This window comes from Monodon monoceros, unplaced genomic scaffold (genome assembly GCF_005190385.1).
Source record: "Monodon monoceros isolate NGI ecotype Baffin Bay Population unplaced genomic scaffold, NGI_Narwhal_1 Super_Scaffold_13, whole genome shotgun sequence".
Lineage (NCBI taxonomy): Eukaryota > Metazoa > Chordata > Mammalia > Artiodactyla > Monodontidae > Monodon > Monodon monoceros.
In genome coordinates this window covers 6,187,643-6,212,085 of record NW_021703769.1, presented here as the reverse complement: position 1 = coordinate 6,212,085, position 24,443 = coordinate 6,187,643, and the positions used below count along the sequence as shown (strand labels likewise).

Below are 24,443 nucleotides of genomic sequence, written 5' to 3'. Positions count from 1 at the left end.
GATGGGCATTCTCACATGTTGTAAGGAGTGTGAAGTTCATGACCTTCTAGAGGAGCTATTTGGCTTTAAGATTTCACTCCCTTTCATCCTGGTTTGAAATATTTCTTTAGGTCCTGTTCTCATTCCTTCATTCAGCAATTATTTACTGAGCATCCACTGTGTGCAGGACCCTGGGCTTAAGACTCAGCTACAGCCATGAAAGATAAAGACAAAAACCTTCCCATTTGGAGCTTACAGTGTGACAGAGGGAAGCCCTATTTTAAAAGTCAATACACACATACAGGCATACGTTCATTTATCATAAGCCATGAAATACAGGCAACAGGGTTCTGTGATAGAGAACGAGCAAGTCTCAGAAGTGGAATTTGGTGGTCAAAGATGCATGTAATCAGGTGTTCACCGCAATTATTATTTGTAGGAGCAAAGATTGAGAAACCACTACTCCACCTGTTTGTGATATAAAACACAGACATGGTAGCATACTACTCTTGATTCTGTTTCCTTCAGCCCTTTCCTACTGGCCTTTTTTTCAATATTTAAAAAAAATTAACATCCAGAGGTCATGTAAATATACAACGTCTAGTCTGCTTTTCTGTTTAACATATACTGAGCATATGCTGTGTTGTCGAAAACTCTTAACATAACTGTATACGCTTCCTTTTTAGGAATGTATTATGATTTATTTAGCCATTTCCCACCTTTTTTGGACATCTGAGGTACAAGTCATAAAAGGAAGCAAAACTGAAAATGAATATGTGATTTCACCTGTACGGGAACAGTACACATAGAAAAATGGGAAATCCAGGTGTTTTCTACTTTGTGTACCTATTACTTTTATAAGCAGGTCAGTCCCTTTGGGCCGCTGGCCTTTGCAGCAGCCCCCCCTCCCTTTCTAAAGCCCCCCTGCCCTTTAGTCCACGGAGGAGAGCCCCTGTCTGGCAGCTGACATCGTGGCAGAAACCTGCTTCCTGCCCTGGTTTTACTCGCCTCCAGGGACAGGCCGCTCCACGCAGGGCCCTGGGTTCCAGCAGAAGCCTGGTGAGGTCAGGCATGACCCCAGAACAGGTGCTGGGCCCGTAGCTGGAGGGAGGGCCACGTGCTGCCGTCCCCAGGGGCTGCCCGCTCAGGTCCAGGCAGTTGAGGCCTTGAGGGGTGGGTTTGGTATTAGTGGATTTTTTGAATTTTGGAGACAAAGAGCAAAATATCTCAAGTTTTAACGTGCAAGGTTCCTGGCTCAGTGTTGTTACTAGCAGCTGATTCAACTCTAGGACTACAACTCGGGTACAACACACCACAGCTGTAGGCAGGACTGGGCCCACCGTCAGACGTAGACAACTAAACAATCGTGTGCAGGGAAGGAGGCTGCGGACCACTGGCACGATCAGTCAGACCCGGGCAGCAAGAGTGGTGGAAAGAGGCACAGAAAGCCCGCGGGGGAGGAGAGTGAGGGCTGTGACGGGGCAGGGGAGCAGATACGCTAAGGAGGGTTATTGACGCCAAGGCCAGAGCCCCAGCCCCAAGCCCCACCGGGCCTTATCTACCACCTGATTCTGTTCCTGCAGATCCTTTTTCCTTCTCTCTCCAAGGAGGACAGCCCCCAGGGGAAGGCTCTGCCCCAGTCTCCCACAGCCCGGGGCTTCCCAGGTGGCCTTCCCCTGCAGAGGGGCTGTTCCCCTCCCCTGGCCTCCTGGCATCTCTGTTCTCCAGAGGCAGCCCTCGCCAGACGCCGTACCAGACGCCCCCTGTCTGTGCACAGAACTCCTCTCTGTGGCACCAACCTCAGGCTTTGTGGGTCTTTACCACCTTAGAAAAAGAGCCGACTTTGACCTAGAGCTGTGGGTTTTGGACACAGAACCACAATAAATAACCCAGCTAAGGCAGCGGCCAAGGAGAGTCAGCAGACGGTGACCAGCTCCTCTGTGTGTTAAGAGGTGCTGGGAAAGCTGTGGCAACTTTTAAGAAAGAGAGCAGTTGCGTGGCTTTTCTTGTGCTGAGAATGTTTTGTATGAGAGAGATACTGGGCGTGGACTCGGCATACGGCCATCCTCACGGCCCAGGTTTGTCCAGTGATCCAGCAGGGCTGTGTAGCCCTCAGATGGTAAGGGGCAGAGACCCAGGCAGAGTCTAGAGGAATCCACGTGAGGCTTCCTTATGCTTTCTCCCTTCCACGAGGGGGCACAACTCCCAGCGAGGAAAATGCAGCAGCGCGTACTGTCATCCCTCCCTGTCGGTTGGGGGGCTGGGGGGATTGGCCCAGGACTCCCGCATATACTGAAATCCGCACATGCTCAAGCCCCTTATATAAAGTGGTGTAGCGTTTGCATATAACCGACACCCATCTTCCCGTTTACTTTAAGTCATCTTCAAGTTACTTATAATACCTAATACAATGTAAATTCTATGTAAATGGTTGTAAATACAGTGTAAATGTTACGTAAATAGTTGCCGGGACCTGCACTGGTACGTGGCAACTATTTATATAGTATTCAAGTGTTGCTTTTTGGAACTTTCTGGAAAATATTTTCTTCCCAAATATTTTCTGTCTGAAGTTGGTTGAATCCATGGATGAGGAACTCAGGTTATGCGATGCTTCTGCCTAGGGAAGCTAGTTAGAGACACGATGCTGAGGGCTGGAACTTGGAGCTCCATCCGTGTTAGGAAAATGCAAAACTGGTGATGGTTGAGTGTTCAGTGCCCAGCTCTGGGCTCCATTCCCTACGGCGTTACCCTTAATTCTTGCCTCAACCCGATCATGCTGGGAGTTCAGTTTATCCCCATTTAACAGATGCGGTAACTGAGGCCAAGGTCTCGGCAGAGGGACTCTGGAGAACCCACAGGAAGAGGGGAACAAACCCCCGAAATGGATGCTGGCCCAAACACTGTCCTCAGCAGGGCTGGCTCCCCAGGGAGCAGTTGAAAATGCAGATCCCCTGTGGGCATGACAGTGGGCAGCTGCAGCCCAGGAAAGAGCCGAAATGCAGGCTGTGCCTCCGGAATGGCCCTTCCCCTCTCCTGCTGGGATTTAGCCCATTTACCCTAATTGGCCAACTTCCTAAACTCTAGAACAGTGGTTCTCAAAGCCTGGTTCCCCCACAGGCGGCATCTGCGTGACCTGAGAAAACAGTAGAAATGCAAATTATCGGGTCCCGCCTTAGAACTCCTGAATCAGAAATGGCGTGGGCCTCGGGATCTCCCTGGAGACGCTGATGTAAGGTCAAGGCTGCGAACCTCTGTCTGGAATGTGAGATCCCCGGCCTCTTGCTTTTAGCCTTGGCTCAGCTGTGTGTGAGTCTCACAGGCGCTTATTAAGCCAGTCCTCATGAGGTGAGCCAGCAGTAGGTGCTCAAGAAGTATTGTTAGTGATCCCTTAAACAGGCATTTCCTAAACGTCCACCCTGTGCTTGGGTCTTTGCATGGGGCCCCTGGAGGTCGGGTCCAGTGGGGAGGCCTGTAAGCAAAGAAGCCCAACACAATTAGGAAGTGGGAATCCAAGTTCCTAGACACCAGCCAGGGCCAGTCTGGCAGGCAGGCCTGCTATGCTACCCTGTACACAGAAACTTTCCCAAGCAGGGCTTGGGGTCAAAAACTGGCCAAGCCAAGGTGCAGGCGGGGAAACAACAGGAATTTCCCAAGAGCTTGAGGACCAGTGGTTGGGCTAAGAGTGAGGGCCTGAGGGTAGCTGCTTTCCGCGTGGTGACGGAATCTGTCGTCTTCTCTCTTTCGTCCTCTTCAGTGTGGGGCTGCCTTCCAGGAGGACGACGTCATCGTGCTCAATGGCACCAAGGAGGACGTGGAAACGCTGAAGAGAAGGATGGAGGGGAGGAGGCTGCGATCCAAGCTGGGAAAGGTACCGGAGTCCTAGGCTCAGTTCCTCACCTTCCCGAGTCTGGGCGCAAGTCAAGTCTGCAGGTTCTGCTCCAGAGCCCATCGCAAACCCGCCAGCTGTGCTGCTGGTGCTGGTTCGGGGTTCTCTGCGATCGAGGTGTTTTTTATGACCAGGCGGGCCTGGGCTCTAGAAGATTCCAGGCGGCCTCGCTGGGTCGAGCTCAGTGCTCTGCTCTGCGCTCAGCTGCCTCATCGGTGAAGGGGGGCGGGGGTCACGCCACCTGCGGGGGGCGGGTGTGGGCAGGAGGGTAGAAAAGCTCAGGCCTGTGAAGTGCGTCCGGAGGGCAAGGCGGCCACCACGATTGCTGCGCGGGCACTGAGTGTAAGAGGCTTGGTGTCACACCTTGTAAAACTGAGGAGGAGTGAAAGACACCACCCCAGCACCTCTGCAGAGCCTGTGCGGCCCAGGCTTGAACGTCCTAGAGATGTGGGGGGAGCCCGGGGCCTGTGCTTCCCACCCACTCCTGGGACTGCAGATGCAGACGCGCACACGCGTGCAGCCACACACGCACACGCGTGCATGCACACACACACACACACACACACACGCACGCACACCCCCTCCCTGCACTCCCTGGAGCGAGGAGACAAGCAGCCTTCCCCCCATGGAAGCCGCCTGGCCGTCCCGAGCCTCCCCTGGCCGCGGTCTTGAGTGGCGCCCCGGCGCTGCTTGCTGATGCCCGGCGCTCTGGGTCAGGGGTGCTGGGGTGAAGGCTTTGCTTTGCGCCCCAGGTTTAGAACCACCTTCCATAAGCAGTGGAATCCGTGCTTAATGATCTGATGTGATGAGCAGGCTCAAAACAGTTGATCAGCTAAGAAATCATTCAATGTGTCATTGATTCTGGATCCAGTAGTAAATTTTGTTATTTCTTGAGTACTTGAGCCATGGTCTTTTTTTCTTTCTTTAAAAAAAAAAAAAAAGGTTCAGGGTAAATGTGGGAGAAACTTCATGCCATCAGAACTAAGGCAAAAGAATGCCTAAAGTATTAGAAAATTAGTTTCAGTATCCTGAGGACATAAAATTGTGAAGAGAAATAGCCTGCCTGGTTTTGTGCTACTGGCGTGCATTTACCAGTGATGTAATAACTAAAGATTTTTCAGGTTTTAAAATCATAATAGAGGAATGTGCAAGACCGTATCACCCTGGAATGATATATAATTCATGGTCATGAGGCTTTAAAAAGCCGAGAATATGATAGCAGTATTGTTATTGTGTGTGGGCCCAGAATTCTCAGAGCCAAACCACTGGCATTTCCTCCTTTGATAGCTTCACTTAGGTAGAAAATAGATAATGTGTGTGGATGGTTCTATAGTACAAGGAATTGTGCCCAGCTTTTGTGATCAAATACCAGTAGAAGTGCTCCGTGAAGCAGTCTTGTACAAGGTTATTGCAATATTCATGAGAAAGAAAGAGACGCTCTGTCATTTAAAGGGGTGAGTTCGGGTTTAGAAGCGAATAGAAGTTTGAGGTATTTTTGACGACATTTACCAACTTGTTCTTTGTTGCTACTATTGATCAAGTTCAGTTTTTAAGAAGCACAAAAGGGAAAAATTGTATTTTAATGGAAACTCCTAGAGACATTGGTATGGTCATTAGCCTTCTTCTTACTTTAGTGAGCTGTCTCCTCTGTCCCAGGCTTCCTGCCAAGTTGTTCAAAGCCCGGTGGAGCTAACACACCCCTCTCCGGAGGCAGGATACTTCCCAGACCTTCTGGGAATGCTTCCTAGAGACGGCTACCAGGAAACCAAAATATTTCCCCAGTATACCCGCAGCTGGAGACAGGGCATAGCATTTCCTGTCTAAGGCCTCGTGCTTTTCAGATAACCTCAGCTCTGAATGGAGGGCTTAGAAATAAGCAGCTTTCTGCATTTTTTTTTTTTGAAGGATGACGTGTTACCCTCACAAATGTGAATGCATGTCTTGCATGTGTGAAATGAACAGGATGTGTTTATGTTTTATGCAAGTGTTACAGATCACGTAGCATATACATATTACAGGTTCAGGGCCACTGCCTGAGCAAGGTCTTTGATGTTTTCTAGTGATGGGAGCCTTCAGAAACGTTTAGGCTGCGTATCTTTAATGCCACCTTTTGCATGCTTAGGAAAACGGCATGGTTAAAGTAAATTCTCTGAGTGAACATAAGTCCTGTTTGTCCTTTCTGTGATTGAATCAGCTGTGTGGTGTTAGAACGGTTTGTTTCATTTCTTAAATTTTTGCTGACCAATTTAACTATTATGAGCGACAGAATTCTAACAGAAGTGATCCAGAGCTGAGGAGAATTGGCTAAAGTGTTCTTTAGTACAGGCCTCAAGTCCTTATAGTTAAATACACAAGTGTCAAAGCAGTTGGACAACTTTGAAGAAGTCTTCCTGGAAAGGTTGAGATTCGGTACTGGCTGGACTTATGTTATCATCCAGGTAACCGCTCTTTTGTGTGCAGTTGTCACCATTACCACTGACTGTTACCACTGAAACCTGTCCTCCTCATTTAGATTTTTTGAGGATGTGGTTTTGGAATGTAACTATACAGCTGAGCAGATCTCTGCGGATGTATGTCATGTGAGGCCAGAGTGCACAACTGGAAACACGTGGGGAGGCCCGAGGTTTAGGGCAGAGGATCAGAGTCCTCTTCAGCGGGAGGCCTGCCCTGAGTGACCCATGTTGGCCTCTCATTGGGCTCCCGGACTGGCGGGAGCCACACTGACACCGAAATCAGTGCATCTGAGCACGTGTCCGCCCCCTCCACCCCCTTTCTTTTTACAGAAAACAAAGAAACCCAAGGTGGCAGAGTCTCTCTCAAAATCAGATGTCAGTGAAGGTAAGATGCTCAAAGAGGTCCTTATTTTAGCAAAAATAAGGCCATAGGCCTGTTTCCTAAATAAGTTCCTGATGTTGTTTTGTTTTGCTTACTTTGTTCTTTCACAGAAGCCCCAGGACCATCAAAAATGAAGACAGGGAAGCCCGAAGAAACCAGCCTTGATTCTCAAGAGAAGAAAACCACCTTGCCTCCCAGAAGTGCAGGTGGGTCCTATTGAGATGGCAGTGGGCCACTTAGACAGCTGGGAACCTGCGTGGGTACGTCACGGTTTTCCTGGCACAAATTCGAGAACTCAAGCTCGTCCTAATGGTGTCTCTGAATAGTTCACTGAGCTCTCTTGGCGGGTAACTAAGAAACAGTTGATTCACCTTAGAGCAGGAGCCCTCTCGGGACGGAAGGGGTGCGGGCACAAATGCCAGTTTTCCTGTGGAGTCTGCACTTGGTGCCAGGCTAACAAGGGGCGCCGAGGCCTGACTCAGGCGTTCCCTAATTTAAGGCTGGGGCTCGCTGTGCACCACGTGTGCACTCGAGCCGGCCTTCCTCCACCTGCTCTTGACGGAGAGCCATTCCATTTGGTGCATAGTCCAGAATTTAGTGCCTTTCTCCGGAAACTCACTACCTTTAGCAAAGAAAATAGTATTTCACAAAGAAGAAAAGCACAGATTGAAGAGGTAAATAAAGGAGTGTGTAATCCTGTGGTGTAATCGCCCTCCAGAGTGTTCATGGGTTCCAGTACCCCGACACACATCTCAGCCACCTGGCCTCGGGATCTGATGTACGTCATCCCCGGAGCTGGGACCAGTGCCGAGAATATATAGCAAGTCGTGATGAGTGTGATTTTAAATACAGTAGCTTCATTTGTTTTTAGGACTTGGCGATTGAGATAACGTATTTCAACATTCATCCCCAGAAAGCAGGAGGGAAGTTCCTGGGATTAATGAATTTTTGAGGATGTGACGTCTGGAATGATCTGTAGTCCCAGCTTTAAAGTTTTGGGCTTTTCATTTTTCCAGCAGCACAGGGGAGCTCTTCCGGAAAAGCCGGGAAGCCTCCGTGTGGAGCCATGAAGAGGTCCATCGCCGACAGCGGAGAGTCAGAAGCTTACAAGTCCCTTTTCACGACCCACAGCTCTGCCAAGCGCTCCAAGGAGGAGTCGGCCCACTGGGTCACCCACACATCCTACTGCTTCTGAGGCCCGGGGTGCGGCCTCAGCGCACCCCACAGCTCGGAGCCGGCGTGGCAGGGCAAGACGGGGGCTCGGTGACCCTGCCGGCCCCACCCCGTCACCCTCTCCACTCACCTCCTCCCCCAGTGCGCGTGGACCCGCCCACGGCCGAAAGCATGCTGGCCGCACTATTTATGCTTAAAATAATTAAAGATGCCAGATTCCTCACGGGTATGTGGTTGGCTCATTTTGACTCAGACTCTCATGGTTTTGCTCGCGGTGGTTAATTAATTAAACAAGCCAAGTGAAACCGAATTTGAGGAAGGGCGAGTTTGAAGTGCATTCCGCCTGCAGGGCTGTGGGCTGTAGGAGGGGTCGTCTCGGCGCCAGGGAGGGGACTGAGGGGGCTTCCTTGCTGATCGCCTTGATGAGAGAGGAGGTTTAGTTGGCACCCGATGATTTCGTACGAAAATAAAGTAAGTCTAAAGTCTGCTCTTGTTCTCATCTCTGTATTTTTCTCCTTTCTTCCCCGAACGTTGAGTAAGAAAATTGCAGCCATTGCACTGATAGCGATTGTAGTTCTGTGACATCATGTCAGTTCCACTTTCTCTCTCAGCAGAAGATTATAAAAGGGGGAAATTGTGCATAAAATTGGTGTATCTTATCCATAAAGTGTATTGAAGTGAATAATTAATGAAATTCTCCTATGAGACTAAGAATCAGGAACATCCAGGTTCAACACTGCCTTTCTGGAGACAGTTGTATCATTCAGATGGTTCTTTATACCAGATCCAGGGCCCTGGTTTCCATGAAAAAGCAGGCAAAGGAGCTGGGCGAGGAAGGTTGGAGGCGGGAGGGAGCAGCCTCAGAGGGAGGATTCTGGGGAGGGGGTGGAGAGCCGAGCGCAGCCTGCTCCATCCCGGGTCCTGTGCCTCAGTGGGGTGGGAAGTTGGACCTGAGGACGTGTTGACATTGTGAATATAGAGGAGTTTTATCAGAATGATACTAACATCAGTGAATTTCTGTTGTGGACTTTTCCAGAACAAACCTGAAAATTATCTATTTTCTTTCCCAGATCAGCATTTATATACCTTTACGTACAGGTAAGTCTGGTTATAATAGCCGTGCCTATTTCCTAATCAATTCTTGGGCCTCGCGCCCCCGTAAGCCCTGCACAGATGCTCTTGGCAGGGAGCCCCACATCCCCACCCCAAGCTGGGGGAGCATGTGCAGACTGCAAGGGCAGTCTGTGCCACCGGATCCCACTCTCCGTCTCTCCTCCTGGTCTCAAACCATCTCACAGAACTTCATCACTCAACACAGTTAGAGGCACAGGGGAGGCACCCAGTGGACCCTTGGTTATATCCAGCAGAAGGCTTTATTCCCCGGGAATAAGTGTGAATCAGGTGACCCAGCGGAACAGGTATAAGCCCTGCGTTCCATTAGTCGGGACTTTTTGTTTCATGTCATTTTTAGAAACTGATGGTTTCAAGTGCACTGGCCGTTGAGCCCTGGCTGTACTCCTGGCAGCGGCCTCTGTTGTCCTGCAGGCTGTGTCCCTCTCGCCTCAGAGCCTTCACACCTGCCTGGACGTCAGCTACTTCCCCATCTTACCCAGCCAGCTCCTGATCATCCCACACGTTCCACCTGAATGTCTTTTTCAGGAAAGCCTTCCTGCCTGAACCAGCCTAGAGCTGCCCCCTTGTGTTCTCTTAAAGCTCTCTGTTCTTATCACAAATGTTATTTTTTTCTTTTTTGGCCACACCGTGCAGCATGCAGGATCTTAGTTCCCCAACCAGGGATTGAACCCATGCCTTCTGTTTTGGGAGCATGCAGTCTTAACCACTGGACCACTAGGGAAGTCCCCTTATCACAACTTTTTTTTTTTTTTTGCGGTACGCGGGCCTCTCACTGTTGTGGCCTCTCCCGTTGCGGAGCACAGGCTCCAGACGCGCAGGCTCAGCGGCCATGGCTCACCGGCCCAGCCGCTCCGTGGCATGTGGGATCTTCCCGGACCGGGGCACGAACCCGTGTCCCCTGCATCGGCAGGCGGACTCTCAACCACTGCGCCACCAGGGAAACCCAGCCTTATCACAAGTTTAATGAAATAAATGATACTCTTAATTAGCTCGGGCATTGCACACTCAGGTGAAGGCAGTGAGCATAACTGTGAGGCGATAGGGAGTGGTGGGGACTGTGGAGAAAACACAGCCACCTAGAGGGGCGGTTGCTACTCCACTCCAGCAGAGAGGGGCCCCCGTGTTACCAGATGGTCCATACTTTTCAAAGGACACTTAATTTCCTTTGAAATCTGGCCTTTTTAAATGAAGCCCTCCCCCCACCGACATTTAAATATTGGCAAATAATCATTTTCAGAAACAATGTAGGCCAAAATACATCAGTGGCTCCTAGTCTGTAGCCTCTGTTTTTTTGGTTGGTTTTTTTTTAGCCTCTGGTTTAATATCTTTCTTTCCCACTAGGCTCTCAGCTCCACAGGGACACATGCCTGGGCTGCTCTGCTCACCACAGCGTCTGCAGTCAACAAATAGAAAAACAAAAATAGATGGACTCTCCCAGTAGAGCATGAGGGTCAGAAAGAACATAGTGGCAAGGAGATGGCCTTCTATCACTCCCCCGCCTCTCTTTTTATTGCCCTCTGGAAATTTCGCTATTTCCCTTTAAGCCCTACTCCCAGGCAACCCCTGCGAGCCTCTTTATCCTCTGCCCTGAAGCCGTCACAATGGCCAGAGCTGGTTCTGGCTCAGGGCCTCTGTGACATCACCAACCGCCCAGCCCAGCCCTGGTTCCCAGTCTCCGGGTGCAAGGGCAGACCAACCCACCATGAGCCACTTTGTCCCCCATCTCTGCTCACCATGCGGACACTGAAATGGTTCTTGTTCTTTCCTCTGTGCCTCTCCTGCGGCTATGCCTTTACGTTTTCTTCTCTGAGAGATAAAGCCAGAGAACCCCAGGAGAAGGTGCCTTGCGGAGGGCACTTTCGAATTCGGCAGAATCTCCCAGAGCATGCCCAAGGCTGGCTTGGGAGCAAGTGGCTCTGGCCTTTTTTTGTTGTCGTGTTGTATATGATGCTAAAGTTTCGAGGAGATAGTGAGACGGGTAAGGTAAGGATGGCTCCGTTTTTCACACCACATTGATTCCACCTCAGAAAGTTTAGACTCAGAGGAACACGTACTCTGGTTGTTACAGACAAGACGGTTAAGTACAACGAGTTTGAATACAGAGTACCTACTTCTGGTCCTGAGAAACGTTGGCTAACTCATTTCCCGACGTGTCCTTAGGGAGGATGGGAGATCTTAACTCACAGAGGTGGGGACTCATAGTTGAAGACCACCTTCTGTTTACTGGGCAACTAAAACCTTGGCTCAATAGTTAGCCTGTTAAATCAGATGTTCCAAATTGAGGATAGATTCAAGAACTTGGCGTGTTTCAGGTCAACATTATTTATGGAGGCAGACTCACTGCCCCTGATTTTTAATTTCCCTAGCGTTTGAATCATTACAAGTTGCTGAACTGAATGGAAATGGTATCATTTCCCAGGTAAAGGGAAAGACCTGTCGTAAAGCGCCAGAGGTGTAAAGAGGTAACAGCCTGTCCATAAAGTGGCTGAACAGCTCTGAGAAGAGGAAGGGAGAGAAATACGGCAGCATGTTTGCTCCTGGACAAACCCACCGCTTCAGGATTCTGTGTCCAAACTGATGGGAGCAGGGGTTGGCAAACCTTTTCTGTAAAAGGCCAGATAGTTGATATTTTCAGCTGTGCAGCCCATTCAGTCTGTGTTGCAAGGACTCAACTCTGCTGTTTGAGCATGAAAGCAGCCATAGACAGTATGCAAATGAACGAGCCTGGCTGTGTTCCAATAAGACTTTATTAACAAGAAAAGCTGGTGGGCCAGATTTGGCCATCGTTTGCCAATCCCTGGGCTAGATCAATGCTAGAGCCAACTTCTCTTAGGTGAGCCCAGCTCTCTTAGAATTGTGTCAAAACCAGCAACATCAACAGTATTATTCACCCCGAATATCTTTCTTGACAGGAGCAGAAGAATCCTCCGGCCCTTCGAGGCTGTTCATTACGCTCTCCAACAAAGAAAAATCAAAATGCGTCCCCCAGCGAAGACCATGCATTCAATATCCTAACCCAGCTCGAGATGGACCTTGTGAAATTCATGTCCAAGGTGCAGAATCTGAAAGCCGCCATGGCAGCAGGCGGTAACCTCAAGCTTCTCAACTCAGAGATGCCTGCAGCCCCACACAATAATATTACAATATATGAGATATGGGGAGAAGAAGACTCCGAGTGAGTGGATTTGTGTGTCAGAGTAGGAGAGAAAAATTTGAGTGTTTACAAACCGTAGGCAAACTAGTAAAACTATTCTGAAGAAAAAGAACTCTCGAATTTGGGGCCTTTTTCCTTTCTCTTTTTTTAAGCTTGAAAAAAGTGTGAGGCCAGTAGCCATAGCAGTTATTGTTTTGTTTAACTTGTTTTTTGTTTGTTTGTTTGTTTTTACATCTTTATTGGAGTATAATTGCTTTACAATGGTGTGTTAGTTTCTGCTTTATAACAAAGTGAATCAGTTATACATATACATATGTTCCCATATCTCTTCCCTCTTGCGCCTCCCTCCCTCCCACCCTCCCTATCCCACCCCTCCAGGCGGTCACAAAGCACCGAGCTGATCTCCCTGTGCTATGCAGCTGCTCCCCACTAGCTAGCTATTTTACGTTTGGTAGTGTATATATGTCCATGCCACTCTCTCGCTTTGTCCCAGCTTACCCTTCTTCCTCCCCATATCTTCAAGTCCATTCTCTAGTAGGTCTGTGTCTTTATTCCTGTCTTACCCCTAGGTTCTTCATGACATTTTTTTTCCCTTAAATTCCATATATATGTGTTACCATACGGTATTTGTCTTTCTCTTTCTGACTTACTTCACAGACTCTATGACAGACTCTAGGTCTATCCACCTCATTACAAATAGCTCAATTTCGGGCTTCCCTGGTGGTGCAGTGGTTGAGAGTCCGCCTGCCGATGCAGGGGACATGGGTTCGTGCCCCGGTCCGGGAAGATCCCACGTGCCGCGGAGCGGCTGGGCTCATGAGCCATGGCCACTGAGCCTGCGCGTCCGGAGCCTGTGCTCCGCAACGGGAGAGGCCACAACAGTGACAGGCCCACGTACCGCACAAAAACAACAACAACAACAACAAATAGCTCATTTTCATTTCTTTTTATGGCTGAGTAATATTCCATTGTATATATGTGCCACATCGTCTTTATCCATTCATCCGATGATGGGCACTCAGGTTGTCTCCATCTCCGGGCTATTGTAAATAGAGCTGCAATGAACATTTTGGTACATGACTCTTTTTGAATTATGGTTTTCTCTGGGTTTATGCCCAGTAGTGGGATTGCTGGGTCGTATGGTAGTTCTACTTTTAGTTTTTAAAAGAACCTCCATACTGTTCTCCATAGTGGCTGTATCAATTTACATTCCCACCAACAGTGCAAGAGGGTTCCCTTTCCTCCACACCCTCTCCAGCATTTACAGCAGTTATTGTTTTGTTTTTGCCTTCCTCACTTCCTCTAGAGCTGAGGGTGGTGAGAAGTGCATGGACAGTGGCATTAGTGTAGGGTGACATTCTTGGCCACTGTGCCATGGCCCTTGTAGAATAAGGCTTTTGGGAAATTTGGGGTAAGATGCTGATATTATTTTCTTAATAACTATCTTTACAGTAGCTATTTTTGCAAAAGACAGAACCTTTTTTTATCTTTATGATTTATTATATTACAAAGGACAACTTTATAGGTTTTAAAATGAAATAAAATAAAAAATTATTGTTAGGAGGTGTGTGTGTCAAGGGGATGGTGGATTCTAGAATCATTTCATTTTCTTACCACCAGAAAAGTCATCTTATTCATTCTGTCTCATGGGTCCCATGCATTGACTTTTCTACTACAAAACTAACAGTTACATGTGTCTAAGTGGATTCAGAGAAATGGAGAACCAAACCGTGTTTTTAATGTAATTCAGATATAGATGAGCTAACCAGGGGTTCCCAAATTGGTCACTATGAATATTCTTTATAATACTTATTTAAAATATGGGTATTTGGGCATGTTTGTATGGCTAATGGAAACTACACTTACTCCAGGCTGTTCTGTTAGCTCATGACCCCTAATCTAGGCCAGCCTGGTAGTTTTAGAGACATGCAGGGACTTCCCTGGCAGTCCAGGGGTTAAGACTTCGCCTTCCAATGCAGGGGGTGTGGGTTTGATCCCTGGTCAGGGAGCTAAGATCCCACATGCGCCTAGTGGCAAAAAAACAAAACATAAAACAGAAGCAATATTGTAACAAATTCAATAAAGGCTTTAAAAAGAATGGTCCACATCAAAAAAAATCTTAAAAAAAAAAAAGAGAGACCTGCAGGTGCAGGCCTGGGCAGAGACGTCAGCTATGCGAGACCATGGAAATTCCCTTATTTCCACTTCAGTCCAAATTAAAGTGGGCTTGACTCTCCATCACCTTCCTTCCCAGCCACAAAGAGTTCATCCTCATCGTCGGAGCACAGTCCTCAGGGTCAGTCGCACATACGTGTTCGGGAAGAGACCTCAGATCAGAGCCGGCCATCTCTTCCCCTCTCGTAACTGTGACGCTACCTTTGAAAAGTGGTCCCTGAGCCCTTTAGTTTTTGCCGAAACTTCAACTTCCAGGATGTGGAAAAACTGGAAGGAGCTGAGACGCCTCCTTTGTGCCTTCTGTTCTCTTTCTGGGTGTTTTCAAGCAAATGGGACTATGTGAGTTATTTTCACAGCACATTCTGAAGAAATGCAGATAAGGAAAATAGACTTTGGTTTTAACCTGTGATGTCAACATGGGGCACATTTTAGATTAGAATAGAGATAACGTAAAGGTTGCCAAACCATGGCTCACAGGCCAGATCAGCCCACTGCCGGTTTTTGTACAGCCCATGAGCTAATAATGGTTTTTATACTTTTAAATGGTTGAAAAAAATCAAATGATGAATTGTATTTCATGACATGAAAATTACATGAAATTCGGGAACTCCCTGGCGGTCCAGTGGTTAGGACTCTGCACTTTCAGTGCCGAGGGCCTGGGTTCGATCCCTGGTCAGGGAACTAAGATCGGCAAGCCACGGGGTGAGGCCAAAAAAAAAAAACCGAAAAATTACATGAAATTCACATTTCAGTGACCATAAATAAATTTTTATTGGAACACAGCTGTACCCATTTACATATTGCCTATGGTTGCTTTTGTGCTCTGTGGCAGAGTTGAATTACTGCACAGAAACCATTTTGGTCCCAAAGCTGAAAATATTTACTAACTAGCCCTTTACAGGAAAAGTTTGCCAATCCTAGTTTATGCTAATCTTATTTATATGTTAACAACCAGAAAAGGTGTTCATCGAGAACCAGTGTATTCGATTACCTTCACAAACAGCCCCTCTTTGTCTGATGGGCAAAAATGTAATTTCGTATCATATTTTTGTGTCTACTTTTGTCCAGGTCACTACCAGCTAATGATGGGAATCCTAAGAAAGAGCAGAACATCAAAATGCCTTATAGCAAGTGGATCGAGGACATAAATGAGAACGAAATCTGCTGTACAATTGGATTTAGCAATTCCCATAAAATAGCGTCCCGGGTCTTTGCCTCGCCCTAACACAGAGCTTTGCAGACCTCGGTGTTGCCTGGAAAACAGTGTTTCCTCACCCCAGTCCATTTCATGCAATATTTTCAGGCAAAAATGCATTAGATATAGATGGAGAAGCCAGAGCTCCACAAGGCTGCTCGGCTCTGTTGTTCCAGGGTCAGCTCAAACCCCACTGTTAACCACACTCCGCAGTGACTCAGCAAATCGTAGCCGCTGGATCGCTGTAGTTGTCTGCACCTGCTGTCTCTGTCAGAGGAGGTTCACTCGGGTGGTTGGCAGAATTCGTAGACAAGACCCCTCTCCTGGGGGCCTGAAGAGGCCACTGCCATACGCGAGGTGATGGGTCGCGGGGCGGAGACGTGAGGGCAGCCTTCAGGATCCAAGAATGGTCCCCAGTCAACAGCTAGAAAAGAAACCCGGAATCTCAGCCATACAACTGCAAGGACATGGGCTCTACCAGCAACCAGTAACCTGGAAGAGGCCCCCGAGTCAGAGGGGATCCCAGTCTGGTGAGACCCTGAGCATATGAGCCCACCTACCAGAACATAGACTCCCAACCCACAGAAACTGTGAGATAATAAATGTGTGTAGTGTGAAGCCACTAAGTGGCTTTGTGGTAGTTTATTACACAGCAGTAGAAAATCAATACAGGACACACACACACTCTTTCCATCTGCTCTTTCTGATGCTTTGGATGACACATCCACGCTCCCTCTGGCCTAGTCACCAGCCTGTGAACCAGGGGAATGGGACCAAAGGAAATACTGGCAGAGGGTCACGAACAGGGCTACCCTGCTCCTGGAAACCAGAGGTTTCAAAGTGTTGGCTCAGGGACCAAACCTCCCCCCACCCCAGCATGTTTCTTTGGCCCATAATCATATTCTCTAACATTTTATTTTGAAATTTGTAGATTCACAGGAAGTTGCAAAAGTAGCAGAGTATCTCCTTAGACGCTTGGCCTAGTTTTCCGCATTGGTTTTCCCCAGCGGTTACATCTTACTTGAGTACAGTCACAAAGCCAGGAGACTGACATTGCAACAATGTGTGTGGCGAGTTCTGTGTTGTTTTATCCCGGGTGTGGAGGCGTGGACCCACCACTCCACCATCCCAGCAGAGACCCCCAACCCCTGGCAACCACCAATCAGTTTCCATCTCTGTGATGTTTTTAACATTTTGTTTATTATTTTATATTTATTTTTGGCTGTGTTGGGTCTTCATTGCTCCGCGCGGGCTTTCTCTCGTTGCAGCGAGCGAGGGCTGCTCTTCATTGTGGTGCGCGGGCTTCTCATTGCAGTGGCTTCCCTTGTTGTGGAGCACGGGCTCTAGCCACGCAGGCTTCAGTAGTCATGCCTCGCGGGCTTAGTTGCTCCACGCATGTGGGATCTTCCCGGACCAGGGTTTGAACCCGTGTCCCCTGCGTTGGCAGGTGGATTCTTAACCACTCCGCCACCAGGGAAGTCCCCATCTCTATGAGTTTTGTCCTTACAAGAATGTTTATGTGAATGAAATTATACAGCGTGTGACCTTTTTTTTTTTTTTAATATTTATGTATTTATTTAGCTGCGCCGGTTCTTAGTTGTGGCACGCAAGCTCCTTAGTTGCAGCATGCAGGCTCTTAGTTGCGGCGCGCAGGATCTATCTAGTTCCCCGACCAGGGATCGAACCCGAGCCCCCTACATTGGGAGCTCAGAGTCTTAACCACTGGACCACCAGGGAAGTCCCCTACAGTGTGTGACCTGTGAGGCTGGCTTCTTTCACCCGACATAAGGCCCTTCAGATCTATCCAGGTAGAGTCTCATGTGCCAGCACTTCGTGCCTGTCTGCTGTTGAGTCCATGGAACCCTCTGCCTGCCGTGTGGGGGAAGTTTTGGTCTCTTGTAGGTTTCGGTTATAATTACAGAGCTGCTACAAAGAATCGTGTGCAGGTTTTTACATGAACACGCATTTTCATCTTTCTGGTATAAATGCCCCGGGTTGCGGTCGCCGGGTCACATGGGAAATGCATGTTTTGGCTTCCACTAAGAGTCAAAGATTTAGAAGAAGATACACGCAGGGAACTGCCGCTCTTTCCTCATCCCGGCTACCCGGATCCCACACCCTCCTGCCCTCCACGAAGCCCTGTAGTGATGTGATCAGCCTCTTAGTTTCTGTTTTGTCCTTCCTTTCTCTTGCACAAACGAACAGATGCGTGTGTATTTTCTTATACCCCTTCTTTCCGACGTGAAGGACAGCAAGCTTTCCAAATTCTTTGGGGCTTTGCTTTTTCCACTTAACAGAAGGTTCTTGGAAATCCCTTCGAAGTGGCTCTTAGGGGGTCTTTCTCATTCTTTTTTTCCCGCTGCAGAGTGCGCCATTGTGTTTGTTCAGCCCCTGTCTTATATGCGGACATTCAGGTAGCTTCCAGGAGTTTGAAATGACAAATAATGATGCAGTGAATAACCTTGTGCTATAGTGTTGGAGATGTATCTTCAGGGTAGGTTCCTAGGAGTGGGTTTGGTGGGGAGAAGGGTGAACGCATGTGTGGTTTTGTTAGGCATTGCTAAATTTCCCTCCAGAAGGGTGGTGCTGAGTCGCGTTCTCATCAGGGATGCCAACACAGCGTTTCAGCTGCCCGAAACGCCCGTCTTAGAACGCTTTGCCTGGCTTGCAGTTACTGAAGATTTCCACTAGGTGGCAGACAAAGCCTGTCACAGGGAACAGCGCTCTAGCTTCCCGAAGATTTCGTTTTCAAGGGCCCTCGATAACAGTCACGTGTGAGTTGAAGTAGTAGCTGTCATAACACTTGTATCCCAGTTAGCAACTAGCATTCATTGTACTGGTAGTAATGAAAACATTACTTTGTATTAACAATGAACATTTGTCGTTTGATTATTCACTCATTCATTCAAGTATTTGTTCTATGCACTGTTCCAGGCTCTGGGCATGAGGAGATAAAAAGAAACAAACATCTTGCAGGCACAGAGCTTGCATTCCACTGGGGAAGAGACAAGAAACACGTACATAGTCCAACATGTAGGCTGTCAGGTGGGCCCATGTACTACAGAGAAAGGTAAAACAAGGAAAGGGAGCAGGGTTTGGGGGTCAGTGAGTGAATGGTTGTTTAGGATCTTAGTGTGGTCGGGGAAGGGTTGCTGAGAAGCCCTTACTGGAGGGAGTCAGCCCTGAGGACCCACGAGGAGATGAAGAGGACGTGGGAAGAGGAAGTGCAAAGGCCCTGAGGCAGGAGCGCCAGGCCTCAAGGCGAGCTGCTGGGGGTCCCGTGCTTGGGGCCGAGTGAGGGAGGAGATGAGGTGGGACACAAGGAGCGGGTGCCTCGCAGGCCACCGGCAGGACTCGAGTTTCCCTCCTAGAGAGATGAGGGCTGTGGGGAGACTGTGGAAACCCTCCTTCCCCCACTCCCCGGACAGAGATGCACCCATCCCCCAGGAGTATCCAAACGGCCCAGCCCCGGCCACACCTGATCTGGGCTTTGTTGGTCTCTGTTCTCAGGGGCCCTTGGGGGTGGGGGATATGGGGACGACAGGTGGGGGGAGATGAGGCTTCCTGTGGGAGACAAGCACCTTTCAGGGGCCCTGCTGTGTGACCTCTGCCTTCCATCGTCTTTGGGCCACTTAACAATTCTGTAAACTGTAGAAAATGGGTAATACATGAAGCCTCGTTGTTTATCAAAATGCAGGTGCATCTCACGTAAGGGACGTTAGTTGTGCAGCTCTCTGTCTGTCTGTCCTCCCGTCGGCTTCCGGTCCTTTGAAGCCTCCTCTGAACCTGCTGTACCGTCCTACCGGCCCCTCCTTAACCAATGAGTTGAGTCACGTTTTTGACACATGATCGTCTTATATTGCATGAGTCGTGAGTCTGCCGCTTCAAAAGTTCCCTTTCCCGGTGCCCCGAGCCCTTCTCAGCCATGGTGTGGACATGAAGACACCTCTAGCACGTTACCCCAGGAGGGGAAGAAATTAGATTCCCTTCCATTTTGAAAACCCATAAAAAGGAAATGTGATGGAGAGGAGGGGGCAGTGGCTGTGGGAGGACCCGCTGCGGCCCAGGCTCTCCTGTCTTCCATTCTCTAGGTGTCAGGGACACCCAGGGGAGGGGGCCCAGCGGGGACCTGCCCGAGGGTGGTGACCCGGGAGATGCAGCACCCTGGAGGCAAAGGGGAGGCTCTAAGCTCCTGAGGGCAGAGCCTGGTCTCACCCTGAGCACCCCCCGCTCCTCCCAGCAGACCCTCGCTGCCCGTGCAGGCGAGAGGGAGGCCTCCCCAGCCCTGAGGTCACTCCTGGCGCCCTCAGGAAAGCGCCCGCCTTTACTGGGCAAACCTCCGGGTTCCTTCAACTTGAAGAGCCTGCGAGTCTGCTCAATACGTTTCCCTCCCCGGCGTGTGTGGACTTAGACATCAGGCAGACGCTGCAGGAGCTTTGCCTCTCACTCGGACCAGTGCCTTCCGGCCACTTCGTTCTTCCAGAAACACCCTCTCCCCTCCACTCACTCATCCTTCCTTCCGTCATTTATCTGCCCATCATTCAACCAGGACTCCGGAGCATCTCACTGTGCAGACATGGCAGTGGGTGCTGAGGATACAGGGATGAGCGAACGTGGACCACAGGGAGACCCACCTCACACACCTTAGAGGCTGCTCTCGAGAAAGAGACTGTAAAATGGTGCAGTCACTGTGAAGAACGGTATGGAAGTTCCCCAAACACTTAAAAATAGAATTTCCATATGATCCAGCAAATCCTCTTGTGGGTATAAAACCCCGAGAATTAAAAGCAGGATCTGGAAGAGATGTTTGCACACCCAGGCTCACAGCAGTGTTGTTCACAACACCAAGAAGTAGAAGCAACCTCAGTGTCCATGGATGGATGAATGGATGAACAAAATGTGTCTTATACATGCGTTGCGTATTATTCGGCTTCAAAAAGGCCAAGCACCCTCTGGGCACCAGGAATGCAAAGGTAATCAAATCCTACAGTATTATTGGGGGCTGTCAGACAATTAGGAAAAACAGACAGTGGCTACAAACACATAAAAATATACAACAGCATTCAGGAGTGGGTAAGTGCTGTGAAGAAAAATACTCCAGAGGAGGGGTCTCTTGTGCCAGATGGTCAGGGAAGACCTTCCAGAGGACACTTTGAACAAACCTGTGTGAGGTGAGGACCCAGTGATGGGAAAAGCAAGTGCAAAGGCCCTGAGGTTCTCCTAGAAACCCACCCCTTCCTTCAGAGGGCTGACCTCCATCCTTAATTATACCTTCATTTGTGTTGTAATTGGGTCCTTAACGGATATGCTGTCCCCAAATGTGCCACTTTGGCATAAGGATTATTTTGAGCTGAAGGCAGCTGAGACAGGAAGAGTTCTCCACCCTCCCCTTTTCTGCCTAAAAGCAGGACATAAATTTCGCACTGAGGAAGGTGCCCCCCTTCCCCGCACACCAGGGGGAGAACAGTGACTCTTATCATCAAAGACTAGAAGTCGAAACCGAGATGCATTTGCATAAACAGACCTGACTAGAACAGTCCTGTTTTCCATTAGTTTCCCCCATATATTTCCTAGTCACTTCCCCACAGTCTGTCCCTTGAACCCTAAACCCTCTTTCCTTTGTTAAAATGGTATATAAGCCCCTGAGTCTACCTGCTTCTTTGATTGTCACTTCTGTGAACTCCTGTGCACACAAACAGTAAAAATTGTCTTCTGTTCACCTTTTATTAGTTTAATTCAAAAACCCCTATTTACTGAGCATAAGAGAGTAGAGGAAAAGCTTTCCTCCCCAACATTTTTTTGTCTTTTTTTTAATTTTTTTTTTTTTTCAGTTTTCTTTTTTTTTCTCCCCAACGTTTTAAATTCTCCATTTTTAATAGATTTTGGCTCTTCTTATTCTAGAGTTTGGATGTACCATAATTTAACCAGTTCCCTACTGGTGGATGTCTGGGTGCTCTCCAGTGTTTTCTTATTACGAACACATATGGTACCTATTTCCCTAGATCGGGCAGGATTTGATGCTTCCCACTTCAGGCCGTACAACCGCCATCTGCCAGTGTTTGGGTTTATTCCACAGTCAGCAAACACAGAAAGCGCAGCCAGCCAAGGCACTGAAAACAAAAACCCTGCAGTGGCTTTTTACACGTGACTTATTTTAGAATTTCTAAGCACAGTTAAGTGATGACTCATCCCACTTAAATTCTGAGCTGTTTAAAGGGCCATCTGGTTCATCAGAATATGAAAGACTCTGCCCAGCAACCTGGAAAAGCACCCAAGATGAAGACCCAGCGCTTTTTAACCACTGACAGTGAGTCCCAAGGAATGTCAGCCGAGTGTTAGCTCCTTGAGGACAAGAATGTTGTCAACTAAATAACCTGCATAATGTCTGGGCCTATTTTTGTAAAAAATGTTTCCTTTTTTTTTTTTTTGATTACATAGGCAATGCAACCCAAAGCACAAGTAACCAAAGAAAAATAGATAAGTTAGACTTCATCAAAATTAAAAGCTTTTGCGCTCCAAAGGAAACTATAAGAAAGTGAAAAGACAACTCAGAGAATGGGAGAAAATATTTGTAAATTATATATTTGACAAGGATCTAGTATTAAGCATATATGAAGAGCTCACAACTCAACAGTGAAAAGAAAAAAACCCAACTGAAAATGGGCAAAGGACTCAAAGAGACATTTCTTCAAAGAAATGTACAAATGGCCAATAAGTACATGAAAAGGTGCTCATCATCACTCATCAGGGAAATGCAAATCAAAACCACAGTGAGACACCACTTTGCACCCCCTAGGATGTCTGTCATCAAAAAGGCAGACAAGGGCTTCCCTGGCGCAGTGGTTGAGAGTCCGCCTGCCGATGCAGGGGACACGGGTTCGTGTCCCGGTCCGGGAAGATCCCACATGCCGCGGAGCGGCTGGGCCCGTGAGCCATGGCCGCTGGGCCTTCGCGTCCGGAGCCTGTGCTCCGGAACGGGAGAGGCCGCAACAGTGAGAGGCCCGCGTACCGCAAAAAACAAAAAACAAAACAAACAAATAAAAAAACCAGCCTCATACCCATTAGCACTCACTCTCCATCCCTGCCCCGCCACTGATAACCACTAGTCTACTTTCTGTCTTTATGGATTGGCCTCTTCTGGACATTTCTCATAAACTGAGTCATACACGTACAGCCTTTTGTGTCTGTAGCATGTATCGTGTTCCTTCTCATGGCTGAATAATATTCCATTGCATGGATGGACCACATTTGGGTTGTTTGCACCTTTGGGCTATTAGCTCTCTCATTCTTAATCATATCACCTTACCTCCTTCATCGTTATTACGCCATCATCCTACTTGTCTACCCATATCTGTTTGTTTTCTCCCTCCCTCACAGCACTGAAGCTCCAAGCAGGCACAGAGTTTTGTCTGAATCACTGCTGGGTGCCTGGCCCACAACGATCAGTGAGTGATTGGAATTGGGCCTGCTCCCACTGAGTCGGGCCTCTGGGAAGTGAGGGCAACATGAGCTCAGGGAGAAGAAAGTTCTCATAGTTTCCAGGTGTGGCCTGGAGACGCTGCTTTTCTCTTGGCCACCGCGGCCTCTGCTTTGAGAGTCTGCACCATCAACTTTATCTTCCTCTGAACCTTTCACGTAAAGGGGAGGTGTTGGGACAAGTGGTGGAAACGGGTGCGCTGGGGGGAGCGGGGTGGGGGGTAGTTGGGGTGGGCGGGGCCACTATCTTCTGGGAACCGATTCCTGAAACTTGCTGGTTCTGCCGAGACACCAACCATGCAGTGGTTTCAACCGTTACCCCATGGAGGGAGGTTCCCACCTGTGATCAGCTGTGCTAGCCCAGAGGAGGATGCTGATAATCCCCTCTGCTCAGCATTTATTTTATTTTATTTTTGTAGTTTGGGGGAAATTTGCCAAATATACCCTCTTTCCAGGAAAAGGAAATTTTTATTTCCTTTTTTTAAAAATAAATTTATTTTATTTATTTATTTTTGGCTGCATTGGGTCTTTGTTGCTGCGTGCAGGCTTTCTCTAGTTGCGGTGAGCGGGGGCTACTCTTCGTTGCGGTGTGTGGGCTTCTCATTGCAGTGGCTTCTCTTGTTGCGGAGCACGGGCTCTAGGCACTCAGACTTCAGTAGTTGTGGCACGCGGGCTCAGTAGTTGTGGCTTACGGGCTTCGTTGCTCCGTGGCATGTGGGATCTTCCCGGACCAGGGCTCGAACCCGTGTTCCCTGCGTTGGCAGGCGGATTCTTGACCACCGCACCACCAGAGAAGCCCAATTTCTATCATCTCGACTTCATTCTCAGACGAGCCTTCCCCCGTGCTTGCAAAAAGGCTGCCAGGAGCTCCTGAGGCCACCGCCATGGAGATCTTTCCTTTGGCTTCCTTTTCAAACGTCCCATGGCCTCTCATTGGCTCTTTCTAGATCATCTGCCCATCCCCGACCAATCGCAATGGCTAAGGTGAAAGCAGAGTGCTGATTGGCTTAGGCCTAGGTCACAAGCCCCATCCTCGGCCTGGATGCTCAACTTGGGGAGACATGTGGACTGGGGGCAGGGGCATGGAGGAAAGCGGGGGCACTTGTTTCCAGAGGAAGGATGGATGGAAAATGCGGAAGGAACACCGAATACCGTCTTTATGAGAATGTAAAGTGAAAGCCTGGAGTGGTGGGGTTCATACTCAGGGATAGCTGGGGCCAGATCAGGGAGGGCCCAAAGGGAGGTGCTTGCAGCTTAGATGCAGGGGGCGGGGGTGGGGAGGTGTGGAGGATGTGAGCCAGCATCCCGGAGACAGCAAGTCTCATCCGTGGGCTGCCTGGCTCAGGTGGTGATGGTGGCCAGTGGTTTCCCTCTTTGAGTCAATTCTTTCATCTTGACAACGATGAAATGCTGCTTCTTCTGAGTTCCTTCCTTCA

At 48.8% G+C, this 24,443-nt stretch overlaps 2 protein-coding genes across 3 annotated transcripts in view; both read left to right on the top strand.

Annotated features, from left to right (window-relative positions):
• The window catches only part of RTF2 (replication termination factor 2), a 40,019-nt gene extending 31,923 nt beyond the window's left edge, over window positions 1-8,096 (top strand). The window contains exons 6-9 of one of the 2 annotated variants that reach the window (XM_029220446.1): window positions 3,734-3,847; window positions 6,649-6,703; window positions 6,811-6,906; window positions 7,720-8,096. In XM_029220446.1, coding sequence (XP_029076279.1) covers window positions 3,734-3,847; window positions 6,649-6,703; window positions 6,811-6,906; window positions 7,720-7,895 — 441 coding nt within the window. In that variant the 3' untranslated portion in view covers window positions 7,896-8,096. Of the gene's footprint in view, window positions 1-3,733; window positions 3,848-6,648; window positions 6,704-6,810; window positions 6,907-7,716 lie in introns of both variants that reach the window. The other variant, XM_029220445.1, reaches the window with a different exon arrangement.
• A 1,828-nt stretch (window positions 8,097-9,924) lies between these two features.
• LOC114894121 (protein FAM209B-like) lies at window positions 9,925-12,400 on the top strand. The gene is made up of 2 exons (XM_029220447.1): window positions 9,925-10,990; window positions 11,920-12,400. Exons 1-2 carry the CDS (start codon window positions 10,484-10,486, stop codon window positions 12,184-12,186), a joined length of 774 nt encoding a protein of 257 aa, XP_029076280.1. The 5' UTR covers window positions 9,925-10,483; the 3' UTR covers window positions 12,187-12,400.
• The last annotated feature ends 12,043 nt before the right edge of the window (window positions 12,401-24,443 follow it).

Bases quoted from the DNA above. Each gene is read 5' to 3' on its own strand.
- LOC114894121 (XM_029220447.1), top strand. From the start codon at position 10,484: ATGGCCTTCTATCACTCCCCCGCCTCTCTTTTTATTGCCCTCTGGAAA. The intron at 10,991-11,919 runs GTAAGGATGGCT...CTTTCTTGACAG, and splicing joins GAGATAGTGAGACGGGTAAG to GAGCAGAAGAATCCTCCGGC.